At 35.4% G+C, this 21223-nt stretch overlaps 1 protein-coding gene across 3 annotated transcripts in view; it reads right to left on the bottom strand.

Moving 5' to 3' along the window:
* LOC144442845 (uncharacterized) overlaps window positions 1–21223 on the bottom strand; it is a 28153-nt gene that overhangs the window by 4232 nt on the left and 2698 nt on the right. For 2 of the 3 annotated variants that reach the window (XM_078132230.1, XM_078132229.1), the window contains exons 2-23: window positions 20798–20956; window positions 19909–19993; window positions 19285–19364; window positions 18614–18718; window positions 17920–18024; window positions 16076–16180; window positions 11914–14878; window positions 11355–11455; window positions 10627–10749; window positions 9807–9911; window positions 8897–9088; window positions 7939–8031; window positions 7087–7350; window positions 6615–6740; window positions 6111–6242; window positions 5078–5208; window positions 4675–4797; window positions 3751–3853; window positions 2758–2958; window positions 1778–1981; window positions 827–970; window positions 81–189 (exon numbers count right to left, since the gene is read on the bottom strand). In XM_078132230.1, the coding sequence (XP_077988356.1) occupies window positions 81–189; window positions 827–970; window positions 1778–1981; window positions 2758–2958; window positions 3751–3853; window positions 4675–4797; window positions 5078–5208; window positions 6111–6242; window positions 6615–6740; window positions 7087–7350; window positions 7939–8031; window positions 8897–9088; window positions 9807–9911; window positions 10627–10749; window positions 11355–11455; window positions 11914–14878; window positions 16076–16180; window positions 17920–18024; window positions 18614–18718; window positions 19285–19364; window positions 19909–19993; window positions 20798–20875 (5674 nt within the window). In that variant the 5' untranslated portion in view covers window positions 20876–20956. The remainder of the gene's footprint in view (window positions 1–80; window positions 190–826; window positions 971–1777; window positions 1982–2757; window positions 2959–3750; window positions 3854–4674; window positions 4798–5077; window positions 5209–6110; window positions 6243–6614; window positions 6741–7086; window positions 7351–7938; window positions 8032–8896; window positions 9089–9806; window positions 9912–10626; window positions 10750–11354; window positions 11456–11913; window positions 14879–16075; window positions 16181–17919; window positions 18025–18613; window positions 18719–19284; window positions 19365–19908; window positions 19994–20797; window positions 20957–21223) is intronic. The other variant, XM_078132232.1, reaches the window with a different exon arrangement.

Below are 21223 nucleotides of genomic sequence, written 5' to 3'. Positions count from 1 at the left end.
ATGGAATATGGTTACCCCATGAAAAAGCAGTCAATAATTATCATATATCTCATTAGAGTGCAATAATTTTATCATATTACCTTGTGCAGCAGCTGCTACTTTGTCTCTCTCTTCTGTACTGAGTTGTAACATTGTAGTTATAACTGGTAGCAGTCTTTGCTTCTCGTCACATGGTGGCAATGTCATAAACTGAACAATGTGGACATAAATAAAACAGTTGCATTAATGTTTATATAAGGCCAAAAAAGAATTGTTTCTGGTCAATGCGCTCATAACTTAAATACCCCCCCCCCCACCCCCACCCCGCATTGGTCTTTTTTTGTGTGTGTTTGTCCAACCCATGCAATCTGTAGATCCATGTGGAAACACAAAAATAACCCTCCCTACTTCAGTGAAGACAACTACAGAGCCAATCACGAGCAAGCAAATGACATCTGCCCCACATACACACTTGCTCCAAATTACTAAATAAAACGAACCGTAACTGCCATAAATAGTAGATTGAGTGATAGGTTTGTTGACAATTAAAAAATAAATAAATAAAAAATAAAAAATTCGCATCATCGCACCATTTTCGACAAAATGTCCTAACCAGAAACAACTTTCATTCTTTTGGTCTAATGTTCCCCTTTTTATTTTCTCACTTAAGATCTAAAACAAGAGCAATATTTGTCACTGTTGTAGTAAATGTGGAGACAAACTTGGAAACCAATTCTTAGATTAATATTCTATCAGCATATATGTAAACATTTTAATTCACTCCTCTTTTGAAAGAACTCTAAATTATGTCTTGATGTATTTTATAGGAGTTGATTGAAATACATACCTTCAACATGACATTTTTCAGATATTCCATGTTAGAAACTGACTTCTCTCTTTGTTGATTTCTCTCTAATCGTCTGATTTCATCTTTGAGAACCTTGGCTTGTTCTGTTAATCTCATGATGGTTGCTTCATTCTCATGAATTATCTATCAAGAAAATTACAGAAACGTCATAATGCACGCAAGTAAAAAAGTGTTCTGTCACAATATCCATTTTAGTCATGATGGTTGCTTCATTCTCATGAATTATCTATCAAGAAAATTACAGAAACGTCACAATGCACGCAAGTAAAAAAGTGTTCTGTCACAATATCCATTTTAGTCAGATAAACCATGCATCAAGCTTCATGCTACAATTGTTACCCTGACATGTAGCACACTATAACCATGTCAGTAGTGTGCCCTCTAATGATAGCCAAATTTTGTTGTTGAGAAAAACTGGGATTTCTTGTGAGTCATCACATAGTAAGAGATGGGGGAACACTAAATTTTGGTGCGTCACTAGAAATTGTGCGTCAGTGGCACATCAAATTGGCTTAGAGGGCACACTGAATGTGGTTTAAAGTTGTCATATGTATGAGGATTGGGTAGTTATTTTGGATTTTTAATTTATCAAAAATTGTTATCATGGAGTCCTACTTGAAAAATCAATGTGAGACAACATATGCCAAGTTCTTGCTTGTAACTCAATACATTCCCAAAAAAAAAGCTTTTAAAAATGTGTACAATGTTTGTTATTGTACGTACAATAACAAATGTTTTACACATTTATCAGTCTGATGCTGACGAGATGTCAGCGAAACTTTGGCATTTGCTTCCAAGAAACCTTTTGACTCTGTGAGTAGAAATTTAATTACTAAGTATGAACCCAGAGTTTATGAACATTCATTCTTTCAACAACAAAAAAGATCTCTTCAATTTTCTTGAATTTTGCAAAAAGATGGCTGTTCTTACCTCGGTGAAATGTTCAATCTTTCTAGCTGCAAGCGTCAGTTGTTGTTTTAGATTCTCTTCTTCAGCTGATGTGGCAATACTGGTGACACTCTGTTTTTCATCCAAGTTACTACTCAGTAACTGGTCTAGTGGCATAACAGATGGACTCGGGGGTACTGGTGTCATTGTGGGATTGGCTGATTCCACATCAGGATGTTCCATTCCCTGAAAAGGGGGGAGGGATGAAAAAAAGAAACTGTCAAAAGTCATACTTAGTAACTGCTCTAAATGTAAATGTTGTGTAACAGACAGACTAGGTAGGGTACTGGTAATATTGGGAATTGACCGATTGCACATCCAGATCATCTACTCCTTACAAGTGGTGACATGAAATCCAAGCAGTTGTCTTCTAAAACTTTCACTTGTCTTTAAGAATGTTCTGTAACAGTGTAATGGTATAACAGACTTGGGGATACTAGAATCATTGCAGGATTGGCTGTCTGCACATTAGGATGTTCCATTCTGTTGGAGGGTCAGAGGAAGACGTTGAACTCCATAAATTCAAGCTAACATTATACAACTCATAAATTCACACAAATGTTTTTATATAATCTTTGCCATGGTTCATCTTCTATTGACTAATCCGTGGTGAGTGGTAGTGCGCTATATCTCAACACAGTCCCTTCCCTATACTTGATGGTGCAATGACTATAACCGCATCCAGGATTTTGGGGGGATTTGCTTCCTGGAACACTGTTGTGTACTCCCTAGTGATAGGAAGGCTGTCAACATCCTTCTATATACTGGAATAGTTGAATGGTAATTAAGCAAATATGCCAATAACTCTTTTACACCACAGCCAACTGATAATTACGAACATTATTACAAGCAAATACAGGCTAGAAATGAAAGACATCTACCCTTCAGTACACAGAGGAGTACGTTTTGATCACATGTTTGGAAACAAGCTTTTCAAAGAATATAGAATACTAAAGACAAACCTCTCCAGATTCCCGTTCCTCCTTTGGATGGATCAGTATATCTTGTTGGTTCTCTTTTGACTGCATATATGCTGCAATGTGTACTTGAGTCTGTTGCTGTTCACGTTGTACTTTGTAAAGTTCATTTTCAGAAATTTCAAGTTGTTTTTGTATACTCTCCATTGCTCTATGATGGTCTTCCTGCATCATTCTCATTTGTTCCTAATAATTAACAAAATTTTAGGAATTTAAATGATCAGTTTTCTATACCAAGGGTCACACTAGAAAGCTACAAGCTATTTCCAAACACCTCATTTACCCTTTTTTGTTTCCTTATTTTACCATGGTGACTTTTTTAACAGTTCTTTATATCTGGGTATTAAACAGTTATTATACCATGCACAAGCTAGGTTCAACAAAAAAAACAATATATAACATATACTATGGTCATTCTATGTCATGACAATGCATGTCTGTGTCACAACATTAGTTCTACTGTGTTCAAAAAACGAGTCAAAACACTCAAAATTGCCATTACTTCCCCCATTTTTTTTAAAAAAATTTTGTTCATTATTGGCGAGGGTATAATTATATTATTCTCGATCTTTTTCTTCATTCAGCCAGAAGATACTCATGACATAAGGTTGTCGCTACTAGTCTAGCAACTCGTAGTGACAAGGGCCACCTTTGGGTCACTTGTATTTTCCTTGGCTGAATGAAGAAATAAATTGGGGAATAAAATCTACTTGTTCACGCTGTAAAAATGATAATTTCACTCATGCTGACACACATAATGCCTTTGTCTATAATGGATTTTTGCAGTACAAACATTTTTTTGGGGGGAGGGGGTTGATATTTGCTGTACACAGCCATTCTGCAGTAGCTCTCAGTTTTGCAGATAAATTTTTCATGGATTCTACATTTTCTTTCAAAATTATTTAAGCAAAAGCCTTATATTAAACTTGACAAACATACATCTCAAAAACAATAAACGAAAATTTTACCGAAAATTACCTTAAAAGTACTAGTCAGAGCTTCATTTTGAGTTGTCAGTTCTTGAATGGTTTCCAAATTTTCTAATTTGTTTGAATGATTTTCAAGTTGCATCTTCTCTAACCTGCAAGATAATGAGATATATTATTTATATTATTAATCAAATGAGGAAATTAGATTAAAAATGGCCTGGTACAAAATTTTTGTCTGGTGTTTATACTAATGTCAACATAATGCAATTACCGAAGTGTCATTGACCCTTAACAACCCCATTTCATTGGGTCTCGATAAACACAAAACTTGACATGTTCACATCTGTCTGTCTAGGTCTAAAACATAGGCTGACACTGTACTTGGAAAATTCTATATGAACACAGGTATGCTCTGGGTTAAGATTCATTCTAGCCTAACACAGGGTCTTAACTTTGACATTGTGCATGTATTAACCCTTGCTAACACTGGGAAGGTGTTAGTGCAAGCACAATGTGAGCACTGAGCTAGCCTGGTGTTAACATTGGGTTGGTGCAAGCATTCAATCTTCCCGTTGCTCACAATGTTGATGAGATGCAAGTATCACCCAGGGTTAACACTGAGCTAGCCTGGTGTTAATTGCGGTTATCTGTATGCATGAAGTTTAACCCTCCCAGTTGCTAAGATATGCTGGAAAGGTGTTAGTGCCAGCCAGGTGTTAGTGCCAAATAGCTGGCCAGATATCAAACCAGTCCGAAAGAATTTTTTGAGCCTTACCATGGCCTTTTGCTGATGTTGTATTACAGTGTTTCCAATCAAAGTATGAACGACAAACTACTGCAACAGGGCAAGTTATGTATCAATATGTTGCAGTACTTTTTCCCTAGTACATTTACTCTCATCAGATATTCCAATAGATGTAAATAAAAAAAAATGTTAAAAAATAATATATTGAGAAGTGAAAAGTTGACATACCTTTCTTTCCATGAGACTTCTTTCCTTAAATGATCCTGTACCATATCACTATGTCTCTGCATTAATCTATCGTGTTCATCCTGAAGCAATTCATATTCTGTATTGGCTGCTGTTAGATGATTACTACAAACAAACAAACAAATCAATCAATCAATCAATCAATCAATCAATCAAGCAAGCAATTAATTAACTATCATCAACTGTGTGTTTGCTATGGTTTGGGAACTCTGCTAACAGAAAGGGAGAAAGGGGTAAAAATGGTAGTGTTTCTCACAAGGCTTTATCAAGATCACATGATCTCCTAGTAACAGTAAATAATACACATTAAGATCACATGATTACCTTATTTGGCATCTCAAATATTTGAAGAAAAAAAGATGACAAGAGTAGCACCATTACTTACTTAGTTTCTTGTAATTTATGTTTCAACTGTTCGATGCACTTTTCCAGTCTCTCTTTTTCTTGTTTCTCCACCTCTGTGTTAACTTGAGAAGTCTCTTTCTTCTGAGATTTCAATACTGTATGAACTCTCACCTAACACAAAATGCAAATCATGTCATTAAAATGCAAAAAATATGCAAATGATGGTATGCAAATAAAATTTATCAAGTTAGTTGAGTTTGAGATTCCTTATAATATAACCCATAAATAACCCGATGACATAATGTATCATACATATCAAACATGTCCAGGAAATTCCTATTATGAAATTAAATGTTCTAGCAATGCCTGAAACACATTTGTAATGTTATAGAAGACATGCAGCAACATTAACATAAGTATGTCCACTTAACCCTTTCAGGGCTAGAAACTTTCCCGCCAAAATTTTTGAACAAAAATTCTTGTTTCTCTGTAATTTTTGGAAAAAGATCAACTTTATTTTAGATCAGAATTCAAGAAATATTACTTCCCAATGAAGTAATATTCTTAAATTTTAGAAAATGTTCTTACAATCAAGTTTCTATTTATTCCAATGTCGCCTCTAGGAATGAAAGGGTTAAACTTGGCAAAAAAAAAATTAAATGAAAAAAATAAAATAAATTCAGCTTGTGCCACTTTACGGAACAAATAGAGTCACTGTAATAAGACAAAGTCTTTCCTCACTTTTACATGGAATATCACACAATATAAAAGTGTATTGTACAATTACAACCTTAGGTACTTTAGTCTGTCAGTGTTTTTGCTAAGGGTGGTAAGTAGGTAAAATCTACCAAGGTTGTCATTTCATTTTACCAGGGTTCCAAAACAAAATCACCATAGACTCTATAGGAAAACACTGTCAGTTTTACCCCTTTCTCCCTTTCCGTTACCAGGGTTCCCCAACCTTAGCAAAAACACTGCAGTCATCATACATGATTGTTTGCTTGTTTATTACTTGGTAGTTCTCATACTCTGTCTGACATGATATAAATTCAGTTTCTTTGTTTGTTTGTTACCTTGTAGCTCTCATATTCTGTCTGACATGACATGAATTCAGTTCGAGATAATTCTAAGTCCTGTTGTAGGGACGATATCCTAGATTCTAGAGACCTTGTCGTACGGAGATGTGCCTCATTAGATGAATACAGCTGTCAAACAGAAAATAAACACAAAATGTGCATAAATGCAGGCACAAGTTAGACTGCACCGACAGTTCATTTGTGATACAAACTGACATTTCTCCTTTCCAAATTAGTGAATAGAGCAATTTCAAAAGTTTCAATTTTTGAACAAAAATATGTCAAATGATATTGGTGTCATACTATTTTGATAAAATAAGATTTGGTGACTTTGACTGTAACTTTGTGTAAACATTTATGAGCTAAACTCTTCTGGTATAATTGTCACAACCACCTTGCTTTGACCATAAATGCATATGCAGTTTTCTGATGGTTGTTCCCTTTTTCAATTCTTACACTGTCAGATTCTTAAAATTTGATTGCAACTTTAAGTAAACATACCTGTTCTTGGTATTTCTGAGTTTGTGCCAAGGCATCAGCTATCTGCATTTTGTAATCTTCACATTGTTGAGTCAAATGCTCTAACTGACCTCTGAGGGCAGCATCACTACTCTTCTGTTCACTCTCCTGTAAATCATAGCATAATCATGGTGATCCAAGATGGCCGACAAACAAAAAAACATGTTGTCATGGCAACTAATACAGCCATATTATGCTCACAAATACACTAGGAGCTTCAATATGGCACACATATTTTGTGGAGTTGTTATCTTTTGGAAAACAAATTTTAAATAACTGCTCTGATGCCTTATTTTCCTTTCTGTTTTTTTTATTATTATCTTTTAATTGTTTTTTGCAATTTGTCTGTCAGAAACGAGCAGTCGTTTTCTTCACATAAGTCATATTAATTGCTTTGAGAATCATTTCCTGCCAAAAGTAAAGGTTTCCTATAATTTTAATTTCAAACACTTACACATTTCTTAGCATCAGCAAGGTCTTTCTTAGTCTTCACTAGTATCTGTTTCATTTTATTGCCTCTCTCTTCAGCTTGTTGTCTCTGTGTTTCTTTCATCTCAATCTGTTTTTGCAAGTTTTCATTAATCTTTTCCAGTCTCTCAATTTCTTGTAATGAATCTGTTAACTTGGTTTCCTTATCAGTAATAATAGCATTCAAACTAGACACACTTCTCTCATAATCTGCTATCTCTAGATCCATCAGGTTGCTATGTGATGCTTCCTAAAAAAATGAACATACATGTACATAAACAAACATTTTCAGGTTTTTGGATACCTTAATTGGCTGGAGAGTGAGTACATTCCTGCTTGGATCAACTTCAAAATAACTCGCTTGTATTTGTGCTGTCAAATATATCTTGAATTTACCAAGACAAAATTAAGCAAGGTGGTATTATGACAGAACCCCATGACACGTTTACAAATGTAAATGCGTCATACTTGAGGTATTTGCATGAGCGCTTGCAGTGTTCTCAGCGGCAGAACTTCACTCTGTTGTGAAAGTTCCTATAAAAAGAAATTGCATAAGCAAAGATGTGAAAGTGCAGCAGAACGTACCACAATCATGAGTGCAAAAACCCAGTGCACTCACATTGACACATTGTGGAGTTCTGTTATTATTGCAGGTTTATCTGACACAGGAAATATCCGTAAACATCATTACATTGTAAGCAATAATGTTTTTGGTATAATTGCACTGTGGTGCAATGTGTGGACCAGTTTAAGTAATCACTGGTACATACGTAATAATGTGTAGAATTCCTTGAAAATGAAAAATCTGATATTATTTCAAATAAATTATAAATCCTACCCTTTGTGCAGCATCCAATCTTTGTATCGTTGATTCATGTTCTTGTTTCTGTTTAGACAAATGTTCTTCTAAGTTACTGATTCTACCTTTCAGCTGAAAAACAAAATACAAAACTAATTTGATAATCTAATTCAGAAAATACAATATGACCTTATAGTTTATACAGCAAACTGTGCTGGGTGGATTTGAGCCGAGGTTCAACACAAGAGCAAACCACTCAGCCACCAGCAATGCCAGTCTCTTCAAAATAAAATACTGTACAGTTTGTATTGTTAAAGTCTGTAGGTTGTATTCAAAGTTCTAAAATCACACCACATAACAGTGTAAACCTGGAAATTTTCGCTTAAGACTTATTTTCACTAATTTCGCTAGATAATAAAACTGCAAAAATATGTAGTAGCGAAAACATATCTCATAAATGAACACAGTGTACTGTCTGGTAATTAGTGAAACTTAGTCTTTGAGAACTAGCTGAAGACGGTAATATCGTAAAATGTACATTTACAGTAGTCAATTTTCAAGTTCTAAGAGATGACATCACTTATGTTGTTACATTTAGGCTTGTTTTGACTTTATTACATTTGAAATAACATTTCCATTTTGAAATAATAAAGACATGTTGATATCTGTAGTTGTGACTGATTTTAATAAACCTAAGTATACATGCCATAAATGACAGCGAAAGATTTTACTGCTAAACCCTGGGTATGGTGAGTTAACAACCATCTCCCTGAATAGCAAGTGCAAACCCTCCTGCACATGCAGAATACATGGCATTGTATGATAAGATGCAGTCCATCTTGGAACTAGCAACAAGTGTACAGCAAATAAACCAAGAGTAAGTCCCTCAACGAAACAGAGAACTAAAAATAGTTCCAAAATTCATTTTTTTTTTTTACCTTGAAGTGACAAGTACACTGTACATACAAATGATGAAGTAGCCATGACAACACATTACCTCTGTAATCTCTTCAATTTTATGTTCTTTCTGGATTCTTTCAGAATCTCTTTCTTTCTCAGTCAGTGACTTCTCTCTTTCTTGTTCACTGATAAACTGCTGTAGCTGTTCTTTCAGTTTTTCAAGTTCTTCTCGGTGGAATTCAGCTTCTTCCTTGCTTTTTTTAACAATTACCAATTCTTCATTCAAATTCTACAATAAAATTAACAGAAACATATTTGATAACCCAATTCATCTAAAAGTACTCACAATGTTTTCGACAAAAATTTTAAATTGCTGAATCAGATACTTGGCTATATAAAACTTTACAGCAATAACTCTCGAAGAATGAGTAACAGAAAATCATTTGACAAAGACTGGAAATACTGTAGAGATATACAAAATGTAGTAGAAACCAAATCATAATCATACAATTTTATGCAAAATCCATGATGTGAAATCATGAAACGATTCTCCAGAACCCAAAATTGATGAAAATGCCTTAAATATATAAACTTGTCTCTCAAACAGTCCAGTGAGGGTATCCCCTAAGAGATTAGTGTAAAGCAGGGGGAAACAGGAGAATCTTGAAAAAGCCTATGTTGATCAATAGAATCAAACTGAATGACACTTTTCTTACTTGGAGCTTGGAGAATTAATTGTAGGTGTAGTAAAATCATGAAATAACTTCAAAACACACATTTTTTTACATTTGTATGAAAATATTTTTATCTCCTGTAGTGGTGTTCCCCATTGATCAAACCAAGACTGGGGCTTGAAGCCCCAACTGTAGTGATGCATGTACATGTAAAAGGCAAACGATTTAATCATTCAACCACCATCACCACCACTACCACTGCCGCCGCCACCACCACCACCACCACCACCACCACCACCAACAACAACAACAACAACAACAACAACAACCTACCTTGATCTGATCTGCAGATTCTTGTATTTGTTTTTCTAGACTTTTTTTCACTTCTTTATCACCATCAATATCATCCAATAATTTATCATACTCTCTCTGAAGACTCTGCAATATTACATTTTTTTGTAAATATTAAATGTTGTATACAATGTATACAATGTATACTTTTAGTTAAATTTATAAACATATATTAACGTTAGGTAAGTACTGTAAACACCACTGTTCAACTTGTTGTGAAACCACAGCCTATTTACAGCTCCATCCGAGACACATTTACAGCTCTATCCGAGACGAATTAAATTATGACACATTTGAGCTGTGCAATTCTCATGGGTCAGTAATTTTTTAGAATTAAAAAGGGATAGTTATTTAGTACTGACACAAAGGGTCTTGACCTTCAATCGTATGTTCATATAAGTCAAACTACATGTACAATAGCCAAATATACAACGAAATATATATTAAGTTTTCTATTATTTACATTCATGCATTTAACCTGATATAAGTGAATACAAAAACTTTCTCCGTTTGAAATCAATATTGTTCTATGTATGCATGTATGTATGTATGTGTGTATGTATGTACATGTATGTACATGTATGTATGTATGTATGTGTGTGTATGTATGTATGTATGTATGAATGTATGTATGTATGTATGTATGTATGTATGTGTATGTATGTATGTATGTATGTGTGTGTGTGTGTGTGTGTGTGTATGTATGTATGTATGTATGTATGTATGTATGTATGTATGTATGTATGTATGTATGTATGTATGTACAATATCTTTTCCAACACTTTGAGATTACTTTCCATACCTGGTAACTGTCTCCCTGTTGTTTCATGTTGTCATCTGACTGTTTTACAATGTTTTCTACTTTTTGCTGCAGTTCCTCTTTCTCTGAACCCAATGTGGATAATTCCTCAGACAAAGATGCCACCTGTGTACAGTAGAAGTAGGAATAAAATAAATGGTTGCTTGAGTGAAGGGTAACGTAAGAAAAAATTACAGACAGACAGACAGAGATAGATAGATAGATATAGATAGACAGGTAGGTACACAAAAAATGTAGATAGATAGATGGATGGATGGATGGATGGATGGATGGATGGATAGATAGATAGATAGATAGATAGATAGATAGATAGAGATAGATAGATAGATAGATAGATAGATAAATAAATAGACGGACGGACGGACGGACGTACGTACAGACAGATAGATAGATAGATAGATAGATAGAAAGATAAGACATACAAGTGTATGGCTTGATGGCTGAATAGACTGCAAATAGAGAGAGCCAGCTTGCCAAACAATAACATGCTCCCCCCCCCCCCACACACACACACACAAATGCACACACATGCATTTACCATTTAGACATGTTGGAAACAGAAAAGACAAGCAAGCAGAGAGACAAACAAACAAAAAGACAAAGAATGGCAGAAAGACAGCCCGAATGACTAAATTGGAAGCACACTGTGCTTTTCCTTTACTTGTGATCATTTGCTCCGATGTTGTACACATTTGCTATAAGCTTCATACCTGTTTCTTGGCCTCTAGAAGTTCTTTCTTGGCTTTCACAGCAACTAGTTTGACCTTTTGAGCTCTTTCTTCTGTCTCTTGTAATTTCTTCTTGATTGCACCTGAAAATATGTAGAGAATGTCACACTGAGTTAAATTTGTATTTTTCATAAGCAACGCGCAATTCTAATCACCCTGTGATTAAGATAGTGTAAACACTGTAAGTCCCAAAACAGCACACTGTAAGTTCATGTAACTCTGTCAATAAAACTCTGCGGACGCCTCCCTACTGAGATTATAATTAAACAAATGTCCATTCAATAGCTTATCACTGTCATATCAACATGTTGTGACAATAGTTTTAGTTTGTGGCTATCTTAGAAAACCAAAGGCTCAATTACTAGACTAATATAGGACATGTATGATGAGCTTTATCAAAGACAAACATTTTTAAAACAGGCACTCTAAACAAGTTCAATAAACTCCCCAAAACATGACACAAATATTGACCTTTGACCTGAGCGGTACCATTTCAACAAATATCAATGCAAGAAATACAAATACAATATTTCTTTCCTACCAAGTTCTTTTTCCAAAGTTCCTTTTTCTCCTTTCTCTGTTGACATTTGTTGAATGGATTCCTCGGTTTTCTTTCTTTCTTCCCTCTCGTTTTCCAATTCTTTCTGAATTCCATTCTTTTCCTCGACCACACTCATTAACTTGTCCGTCAAACTCTTCGTCTCACTCTCAATCTTATCGACATGTTCCTGGAGATTTGAAAGTTTGTTATTTGATTCCTCCAATTGAGTTTCCACATTGCATTTTTCAGTATCTAACTGTTGGAGCTTCTCTTTGCTCATTCCTAACTCTGTTTCAAATTTACTTTTTGCTCCTTTTTCGCTTTCAAGACACTTTTCTAGTTCCTGAGATTGTTGAATCACCTGAGTAAGTTCAAGTTTTCGTTTTTCACAATCTTGTACAGAAACTTTCACTTGCTCTTCTAAGTCCTGTTTTAGTTTTTCTAAGTGCGTGTTCTGAGATTTCAACTCTGATATCTCTGTGATAAGTTTCTGTCCACTCTCGTTACTGTCGTGGTTTTGTTCTTTTAGCAGACGTAACTCAGTCACTAACTTTTCTTTTTCAGTTCCTACATTCAAAACTTCTGTTTTCATTTCTTGAACAGTGGCTTCATGTTGAGCTTCACGATTTTGAATCTGGTCTTTCAGCGTGTTCAAATTAGCAGTAATAGTTTCTTTTTCTTCTTCAATGCTTTTTATTCTAGTTTCCAATTCTCTCACTTTTTCATCGTTTTCTTGAATAATTTTATCCTTTGACGTAAACAGTTCATCTCTTTCCAATTGTACAGTCTCTATTTTTTTGTCAATGTCTTGCAATCTGGTCTCTACATCAACCTTTGACCTTGTGAGACTTTCATATTCTGTTGTCAAGGTGATCTTCTCTTCTCTTATCTTAGTCAGTTCGTTGTGCAGTTCTTCATTTGCCATTTGTTTTTGTTCTTTCAGTGCTGACAATTCTTGACACAAGTTGCCCTTTTCTGACTCTAAAGTTGTAATTTTTGTCTCCGATTCTTCTCGCTCCTTTTCCATTATTTCCTTCAGATTTTTCAGATGTTCTTCGAGCTCTTCTTTAACCTTTGACATCACACCAAGTTGATCTTTGACCTCTGTATATTTGTTTGCACTTTCCTCCAATTCTTGTTTTAGTTGTTGGTTAGCTTCCTCCAGTGACTGGTGTTGTTTCTGTAAATCATCAAACTCTACATGTAGTTTTTCTAACTCTTTTAATTTCTCTTTCAGCTCATCCCTTTCCCCAGTCACAGATGACACTGTATTTTCAAGCTCTTGTTTTCCCTCATTACTTTCTCGTAAAACTTCAACCAATCTCTGCTCTGCATTCTCCAGTTGAGTTGTTTTAACTTTCACCTCATCCTGCGCCTTTTCCAAATCTCCTCTTACATTCTCAAGCGTGTCTTGCAATTCGCTAGAGGAACTTTCTTGGTCTTTCTGCAGATTTTCCAGATGAGCAGCCAACTTATTTTTTTCGTCTGTCAAACTATCGACCACCGTCTTCATCTGATCTCTCTCTGCACATGTACTCCTTACTTCTTCCTGTAGATCACTGACGGACTTCTCTAAATCACGTTTCTCATTCTCCACCTCTGCTCTCAAATTATCTTTCTCCACATTCAATGATTCCACTTGATTTCTAAGCTCATCTCGTTCTGATTTCAGATCTCCAAGATCCTTCTCCAGACCATCTTGTGCTTTTCCTTGCTCTTCCTTCAACTCAGAAATCTCTTGTCCAAGTTTTTCATTTTCATTTTTCAGTTGTTGAATTTGTTCAGTCAAAGCGTTCTTCTCATCCTGTAGATTCTTCACCTTGTTCTGTACTTCTGACGTTGTCTTCTCAGTACCCGCTCTGACACTTTCCAACTCACCGACAATGTCATCTCTCTCCCCTATAACCTGTCCAAGTTCTGACACCAGGCTAGCTTTTTCACTTTGCATACTTTCAAGCTGTGTCTTCAATTCATTTACAGATGTCTCCTTTTCTTGTCGTTCTCTTTCCAATTTTTGCTCAGCTTCTGCCACAATTCTTTCAACCTCAGACGTCAACTCCTCCTTTTTAGCATTAGCACCATCAAATTTAGCTTTCCACTCATTGAGAGAACTCTCAGCATCCTGTTTGACTTTCTCAAGCTGCTGGACAACATCATCCTTTTCAGATTTTATCTCATCTCGTTCCTGTCTTGCTTTATTCAACTCTTCCTCCAATTCACCACTTGATCTTTCTTGATCATGCTGCATTTCATCCAACCGAGCAGACAATCTTTCTTTTTCTGCAACCACGTTATCGAACTTCTCGACCAACTCGTTCTTCTCCACATCAACTTGATCTTTCTCAGACTTCAGCGTTTCGAATTCTGCATCTTTCTGAAGCTTCATTTCATCAAACTGTTGTTGGACTTCTGCTTTCTGTTTTTCTACCTTCGCCAGCTCAGCTTCAAATTGGTCCTTTTCGCCTTTCTCCTTGTTGCTATCTAGTTTCAAACTTTCCAACTCAGCTACCAGCTCGTCTAACCTTTTCTGCAATTCTTCTTTCTGTCCCTCAGTACTTTCACTAGTCTCTCTCACTTTCACTAGATCTGATTTCAAATTTTCATTTTCCTCATCTTTCAACTGTATCCTTTCCTTCATCCCCTCAAGCTCGCTTTGTATCTGCACCAACTCTTCGACCTTTGACACCAATCCTTTATTCTCCTCCTCCAGCTTGGCAGCTGTTTCTTGAAGCCTCTCTTTCTCAAAACTAACATCTTCAAGTTGTCCCTGTACTCCGCTGATCTTCTCAATGGCTTGCTGGAGTTCAGACTTCACGATATCTTTTTCGGTTGCCATGGCTTCCAGCTGTGTTTGTAACTCCATGCTGGCATCAGAGTTTCCTTGTTGCTGTTTTTTTAACGTCTTCATTGCCTTCATGACTTGGTCTCTAGCAGCTGTCAACACTTCAACTTGTTCTGTTAACTCCTAAAAGAAGAAAGAAATTTTTGTATGGATTGTTTGCTTGTGAATGTGCAAACAGTAAAATTTTTAAATTTGGATTGCATACCCTGTGCAGAGAAGGTGGCATGAGTGAGTGTGTCCGCGCCCTTAGCAACCTATTGCAACAATCTATCACCCGACACTCTCGCTACAGAAATGAGCCACCAATGTTCATGTTGACAGATACGTTTCTAGAACTCACACACATCATATGCATTACACCATTTAGCCAAGTAATTACACACAAATCTACAATAAGAAAAGACTGGATTTTGAAAAAGATTTTGACATTTTTGTTATTTTAGATATTTACAATCTCAGCTTTATTGTGCAATGATGGCCATGGTCCATGTGCAACTGATATTTTGTGTATGCCTCCATGCTCACCTGCCAGTCTGTCTACATTATATTTTAGCCTGTCTATCCATCTTATCAATTCAATACTTGCAGATTTTGTCAAAAGATGAGGTCTGGTTATGTTCATCTTTCTGAATTCAGAACATGGCATATTACAACTCGTTTATTGGAATAATAATCTGGCAAACCTTATACATGTAGTACAATCTGTGCCCCCACCTTTGGAATATTCAAAATGAAACAACCGTATTCACTCATACATGCATAACTTGGCATCATACTTACTAGTGCTATCGAGTCAACAGAAACATAAAATATTGCCTTGCAAAGACATTTTTGGGTTTTTTTGATAGAATAGTAAATATGTCATACAAAGCACTGACCAATATTTCACTTAAGTACGACCATACTTCATAAACATTTCAAATCTCTCAACATCTGGAGCTGTCATATGTTTATATAGCTTTCATAATATATTTTCTAAATTTATAATACCTTTCGTTTCAATGTCTCCAGGTGCAACATTAATTCTTGTATATTTATAACATCATAGATATTATGTGCAACATATGCTAACTTATTAATTATATATATCATAACCAACATACACGTTATAGCATATTACAGACATTTTTGCTATTTACAACAGTGTGCTACAAAGTCCTACAGCTATGTGTCAACTGGTTTATGAACTGTCTGAGTCAATCTGTCTGTCTCTGAGTCCATCTATGTGTCACACACGGAGACACTCACTTTCTCTCTCTCTCCTTCCCTCCCTCTCTCCCTCTACACACACATCTCATGTTCATTGGATTCTATGCCTACTTTATTTTGTTGAGTCAGTGTTTGACATTCTTCTTGCAGATACTGGAAAGTGGTTGTCATGGTTTCCTGTTTCATCTGCATGCATTCCACCTGTTCCGCCATATCCTAGTAACCAAGGGGTAGAGAAGGAGAGGAAAATGTCACCTTAACACCAGATACATACATCAAACCATATATACATTACACTGAATGTGACGAGGGTTTTAAACAATACATGTACATCATGCATGGTGAAAGGGGAACTTATTTCCTGCATCCAACTAACGCAAATTGGTTAGCAATTAATAATTAGACTGAAATTGTGTGCCTGGCACTCGATCACAAAACCCCAGTCCTACCTGTACATCACCAATACAACAGCAGCAAATCAAGGTTTCAATTTTACTAAGCTAGACACAAACTTCTAAAACTATTGTACCAATTGTGACATGTTGATAAACTCTCTCAAGGCACAATTCCAGAATGGAATCTCTTACCACTGCCCATTCAACAATCAAAGTCAAGAGACAGTTTCAAATCTGTCCTCTCCAGCATTGATATCACCGATCTCATAGATAGTGCTGTGCTCACTTCAATACGGGTGAGATCTAAAGGACGCTGCCACCTTTACGCCTATGTGATCATAATCCTTTTTGGATGTATACATAGTACAGAAGTAGAAGCAAAAGTACAATAGACATATTCACTGAAGGGTGGCATTTCTGATGACTTCCATGATCTTGCAACATCCCATGTTTACACTAACTAGATTACAGGGTGATGATATTCGCACAACAAAGGCACCACTATTACTCAATATCAATGCATTATCTAGCTACCACCACATTCAACATCAAAAGTTCTAGTTTGTGTCTATCTTAGTAAACCGAAACCTCGACCTGTACTAAATGAAACCCATTCACTATATATGATAAGTACTAACGATTAAAAAAAAACGAGAGAGAGAAACATACGGTTATGACTTCCTTGTTCTGGGTATTACTATACAATAAACCTCTTCATGAAGTTGTTGGTTTCAATTCTAGAAGAATTCCAGTTCATGACTCAAATGGACAAAACTTCATGCAGACCAAGCCCCTACATGTCCCATGCTATGCCAACCAAAGACACACCTATTACTAATTTACATATTGTCACAAACCTGCATGTTACAGCTTTGATAACAGATGGAAATTTCCAATTAAAATCTGCCCAATGCAAATCAATACATTGTACCTAATCCTCAGATGTTACAAATATTTGCCTGTTATCAAGAACTTTGAATGTTAAGAAGGAGACTTCTATCCCAGGTGTAAAAATGCAAATTGTAATCTTCTGAATGGCAGGATTTTTCACTTAATTTTGTAACTCATTTAGACTTTGTCCATAAAATGAAAAACCCTGCCATTCAGAAGATACAGAATGTTTCTTTTTTTAAGTTTTTATAGAATGCGCTTTGTGCAAAAAATATTCATCACAAAAAGTACATGATGCTAAAATAGCGTGTCTTTTTTTGCAATTCGACAGAAATTTTTACCCTATCCAAGCAACTTACAGTACATATTTACATACTGTCACAAAATTTGCATATTACAACTTCGATAACAGATGGAAATTTCCAAGTGAAAGTTGTCACATGTACTCATTTCTATAGCTCCAAGTGTATAACAAAGATTATTCACTGCAAATCATGTCTAAAACAGACAAATGGCAATAGAAAAGAGAAACAGGGATAAAAATGTGTTTGTTATGAAATAATTCAACAGCTGTGACGTACATGTAGGTCATCTGTTGTACTATTTACATAAACATTTTCATCAAACATGACATAATCTGCTTATGTTATGATTTATATTTATAAATACCTTATTTTTTTTTAATGCTATATTGTACTGGTCCTGCACTTGTTTTTTCTGTTCTTCACTTTCACTGCATTTTGCTGCAAATTCACTGATTTTACGCTCCATTTCCTGAGGGAGAAAAAATAATAATTTTAAATGAAACTTTCCTCACTTATAATAAGGATGAGTATTTTTTGGTCTGATTTTTATCATCCAACCAGCTAACTCCAAAGTGACCTCAATTTTCAATCTAACTGTGGATAAATTTTAATTTGTTGTGTGCTCTATTCAAATATTTTGCATGATTTCATATACAACAAAAAAGACACCAAATTTGAAGATCTTTTATCTTTAAGATGTAAATAAATGAACTTAAGAACACAACACAACACAACACATTACAGCATGACATGACACATCATGACATGACATGACATGACACGACACAACACAACATGACACAACACTACACTTCACAAGACAATACAACACAACACAACAAACAAAACACAACACAACACAAAACAACATAACATAACATAACATAACATAACATAACATAACACAACACATAACAACACAACACAATACAAACTAAGCTATATCATACTAGTTTCTTACAGTCTACTGTTTTTCCTGACTGTAATTTTCAACTTTGAAACACAACAATGTAAAATAGGAAAAGTTGGAGATCTGAATGAAAACTCGGTTGACATACTTCATGTTCTTGTATAGCATTCTCCTGCTGTTGTTGGACACCATTGTATGCTGACATTAATTCTTTGTGTTCAGATCTCAATTCGGATAATTCCGTTTCCAACTCCTGTAAAAATGGGATACAGTTAGTTAGAAATAAGTAAATGAAACACAAAAGACGCATGTTACCAGAGTTATACATGTATATCCTACTAATACCACATGGCACCCCCTTCCCCTGTGGTGATGACTTGATGGTGTTCATATCACAACTTATCTTCACATATATACATCTTCACTCACTGAATCTGGATGGTTGCCAGGGGCAACATGGTATTATGAGAGTAATACTGGTACATGATAAAAGGCCGATGAGAAGCCCGATACATGGAGGTCTTGTGATTGAAAAATATACACAACTACATTTCCTCATCATTATACACTACAGGAATTATGGGTAACTTTTTCAATGTTTTCTGACCAATCAGATTGACTGTATGTTAGACCACACCAACAATCTCTTTGCTTTTTGTTAAAACTGGATGTGAATACACATAATGTTATGTAATTATATATACATGCAACTTACGTAGTGTCATGCAATGTTGTGTAATGTGATCTTTTTAATCAAACGTACTGTAAAACATTAATGCAATGATAGACATGTGCAGTGAGGTTACTGTTATGTATTACCTTCATTTTTTGTTGCCCTCCACCATCTGTAGAATCACTACTTTTCTGTTTCTCCAAATCTGCACACTTCTTATTCAATTCTGAAAATACATAATAATTTAATTATTCTCAAAAATATAATATGCACAGTTAAAATATTGCTTGGCCACAAAAATATGCAACTTTCAAAACGCTATGTTTTCAAAGTCAATAATTAATACACAATTGATGTAAATGTAACTTATATAGAAAGATATGGGGGGTGGGGGGGCTTAAAATTTTGTAGGTAATTTGTAAAAAAAACATTGAAAAGGATAGGTACATGTAATTCTAAGGTGTTATAAAAGTAAGGTATACACAATGTATGTCAGTCTAAATTCTACAATCAATAGACCATTCCATACTGCAAACAGGAAATTGAAATTACAGCGCCCTCGCTCAAATTGGGGGTATCATCACCTCATAGTACTGTTTCTTAAAAGCTTTGTCCCTTGTTATTCTGTAGAAATGTAAATCAGGGATGTTCTTCATACTGATTAGACATCGAGGAAAGCAGCAGTGCTCTTAACTGATTCAATCAATTTGTCATCAAATCAGAATAAACCTTGTCACGCCTAGCCCCCTGCAAATAATGTCAAAACTTACCATCACATTTAGCTTTAGTTTTCTGAATCAGCATTGCTTGTTTCTTGACATACTTAATGAGATCTTCTCTAGCTAAGCTTTCAAGCTATAAAATCCAAAAAAGTAAAACAATTAATGCCATACACATGTATGAGTGCCAGATGGTTTAAAAATGACTTCCTTCCAATTCTCGCTACCTGCAATACAATTCTACACATCACTGTGGAGTCAAATGGAACGAAGTCGCGCGACAACGCATTCTAATGTCAACAACTACACTTCCGGTCAGCTATGCTAATACACAGGAATGTTTCTTTCCCATTTTCAGTTGTAGACATCTCCTGTAATTTTGCTCTGGAAAGATACTGTACATATTTAAATTTCCCACCTCCATAATTATATGAGCTTAAAACTTGCGTTTATCTTATTTGTTACAAATTAAACTGTTTGGAAGAAACATTCATGTGTATTGACATAGGCGACCAGAAGTGTAGGTGTCGACAAATGCAAGTGTGGTCGCGAGACTGCGTTCCATTTGATTCCTTAGCGATGCATAGAATTGTATTGCAGATAGCGAGAATTCTGTTAACTTATTATTACATCCATGTTTATCCGAAACAACAAAATTCCATAAAACTTACACTATACAATCACACACTTTTGTGTAGATCAAACGATTGCATCCTCATTTGCATATCACTTGCATGCAGGTATGCAATAGTGTTTTCGGTATTGCGCTGCAGTGTAAATACCACTAGTATGCGCACACACTGGTGCAAGTAATTACATGTACTGGTACATAACACACGTTATAATATCTAATCCGACTCTACTGTTAAGCTGACACATCCTGGGATTAAATCATTGGCCTTCAATACTCTTTTTGAATATACAATTGTATATAGCTTACCTTGCCCTGTTTTTGAGGGGTAGTTTTAGCTGGCCCCTCCTCCCCAGCAGCACCTCCTGACTTGCTTTCCTCACTCATGTCACGAGATGTAGATTTCGTTAGTGAAGATATAGATGCATCTGACTTGTCACTCCACGCATCCCAATCATCCAACCCTGACTGTAGATCAGTTAAAAAGAAGGAGAAAAAAAAGGACTATTTTTCAAAAAAAGATGTTCTCACAATGGTTCCAACTCAAGAATTTTAAACAGATGGAAAAGGCACTTCGTTCGTATTTCAAACATTATGGAAATATCATTTTATCATACATTGTATCTATCCATTAATTCTATCTTTCTCATGACCTAACAACCACTCGGTCTGTGGGCAAATCTGGAAAAAATCATGTCACTGATGGTATCTTCAAAAAGATGTTTCTTTTTTTTT

The sequence above is a fragment of the Glandiceps talaboti genome, chromosome 11, assembly GCF_964340395.1.
Source record: "Glandiceps talaboti chromosome 11, keGlaTala1.1, whole genome shotgun sequence".
NCBI lineage: Eukaryota > Metazoa > Hemichordata > Enteropneusta > Spengelidae > Glandiceps > Glandiceps talaboti.
This window is presented reverse-complemented; position numbering and strand designations above follow the sequence as displayed.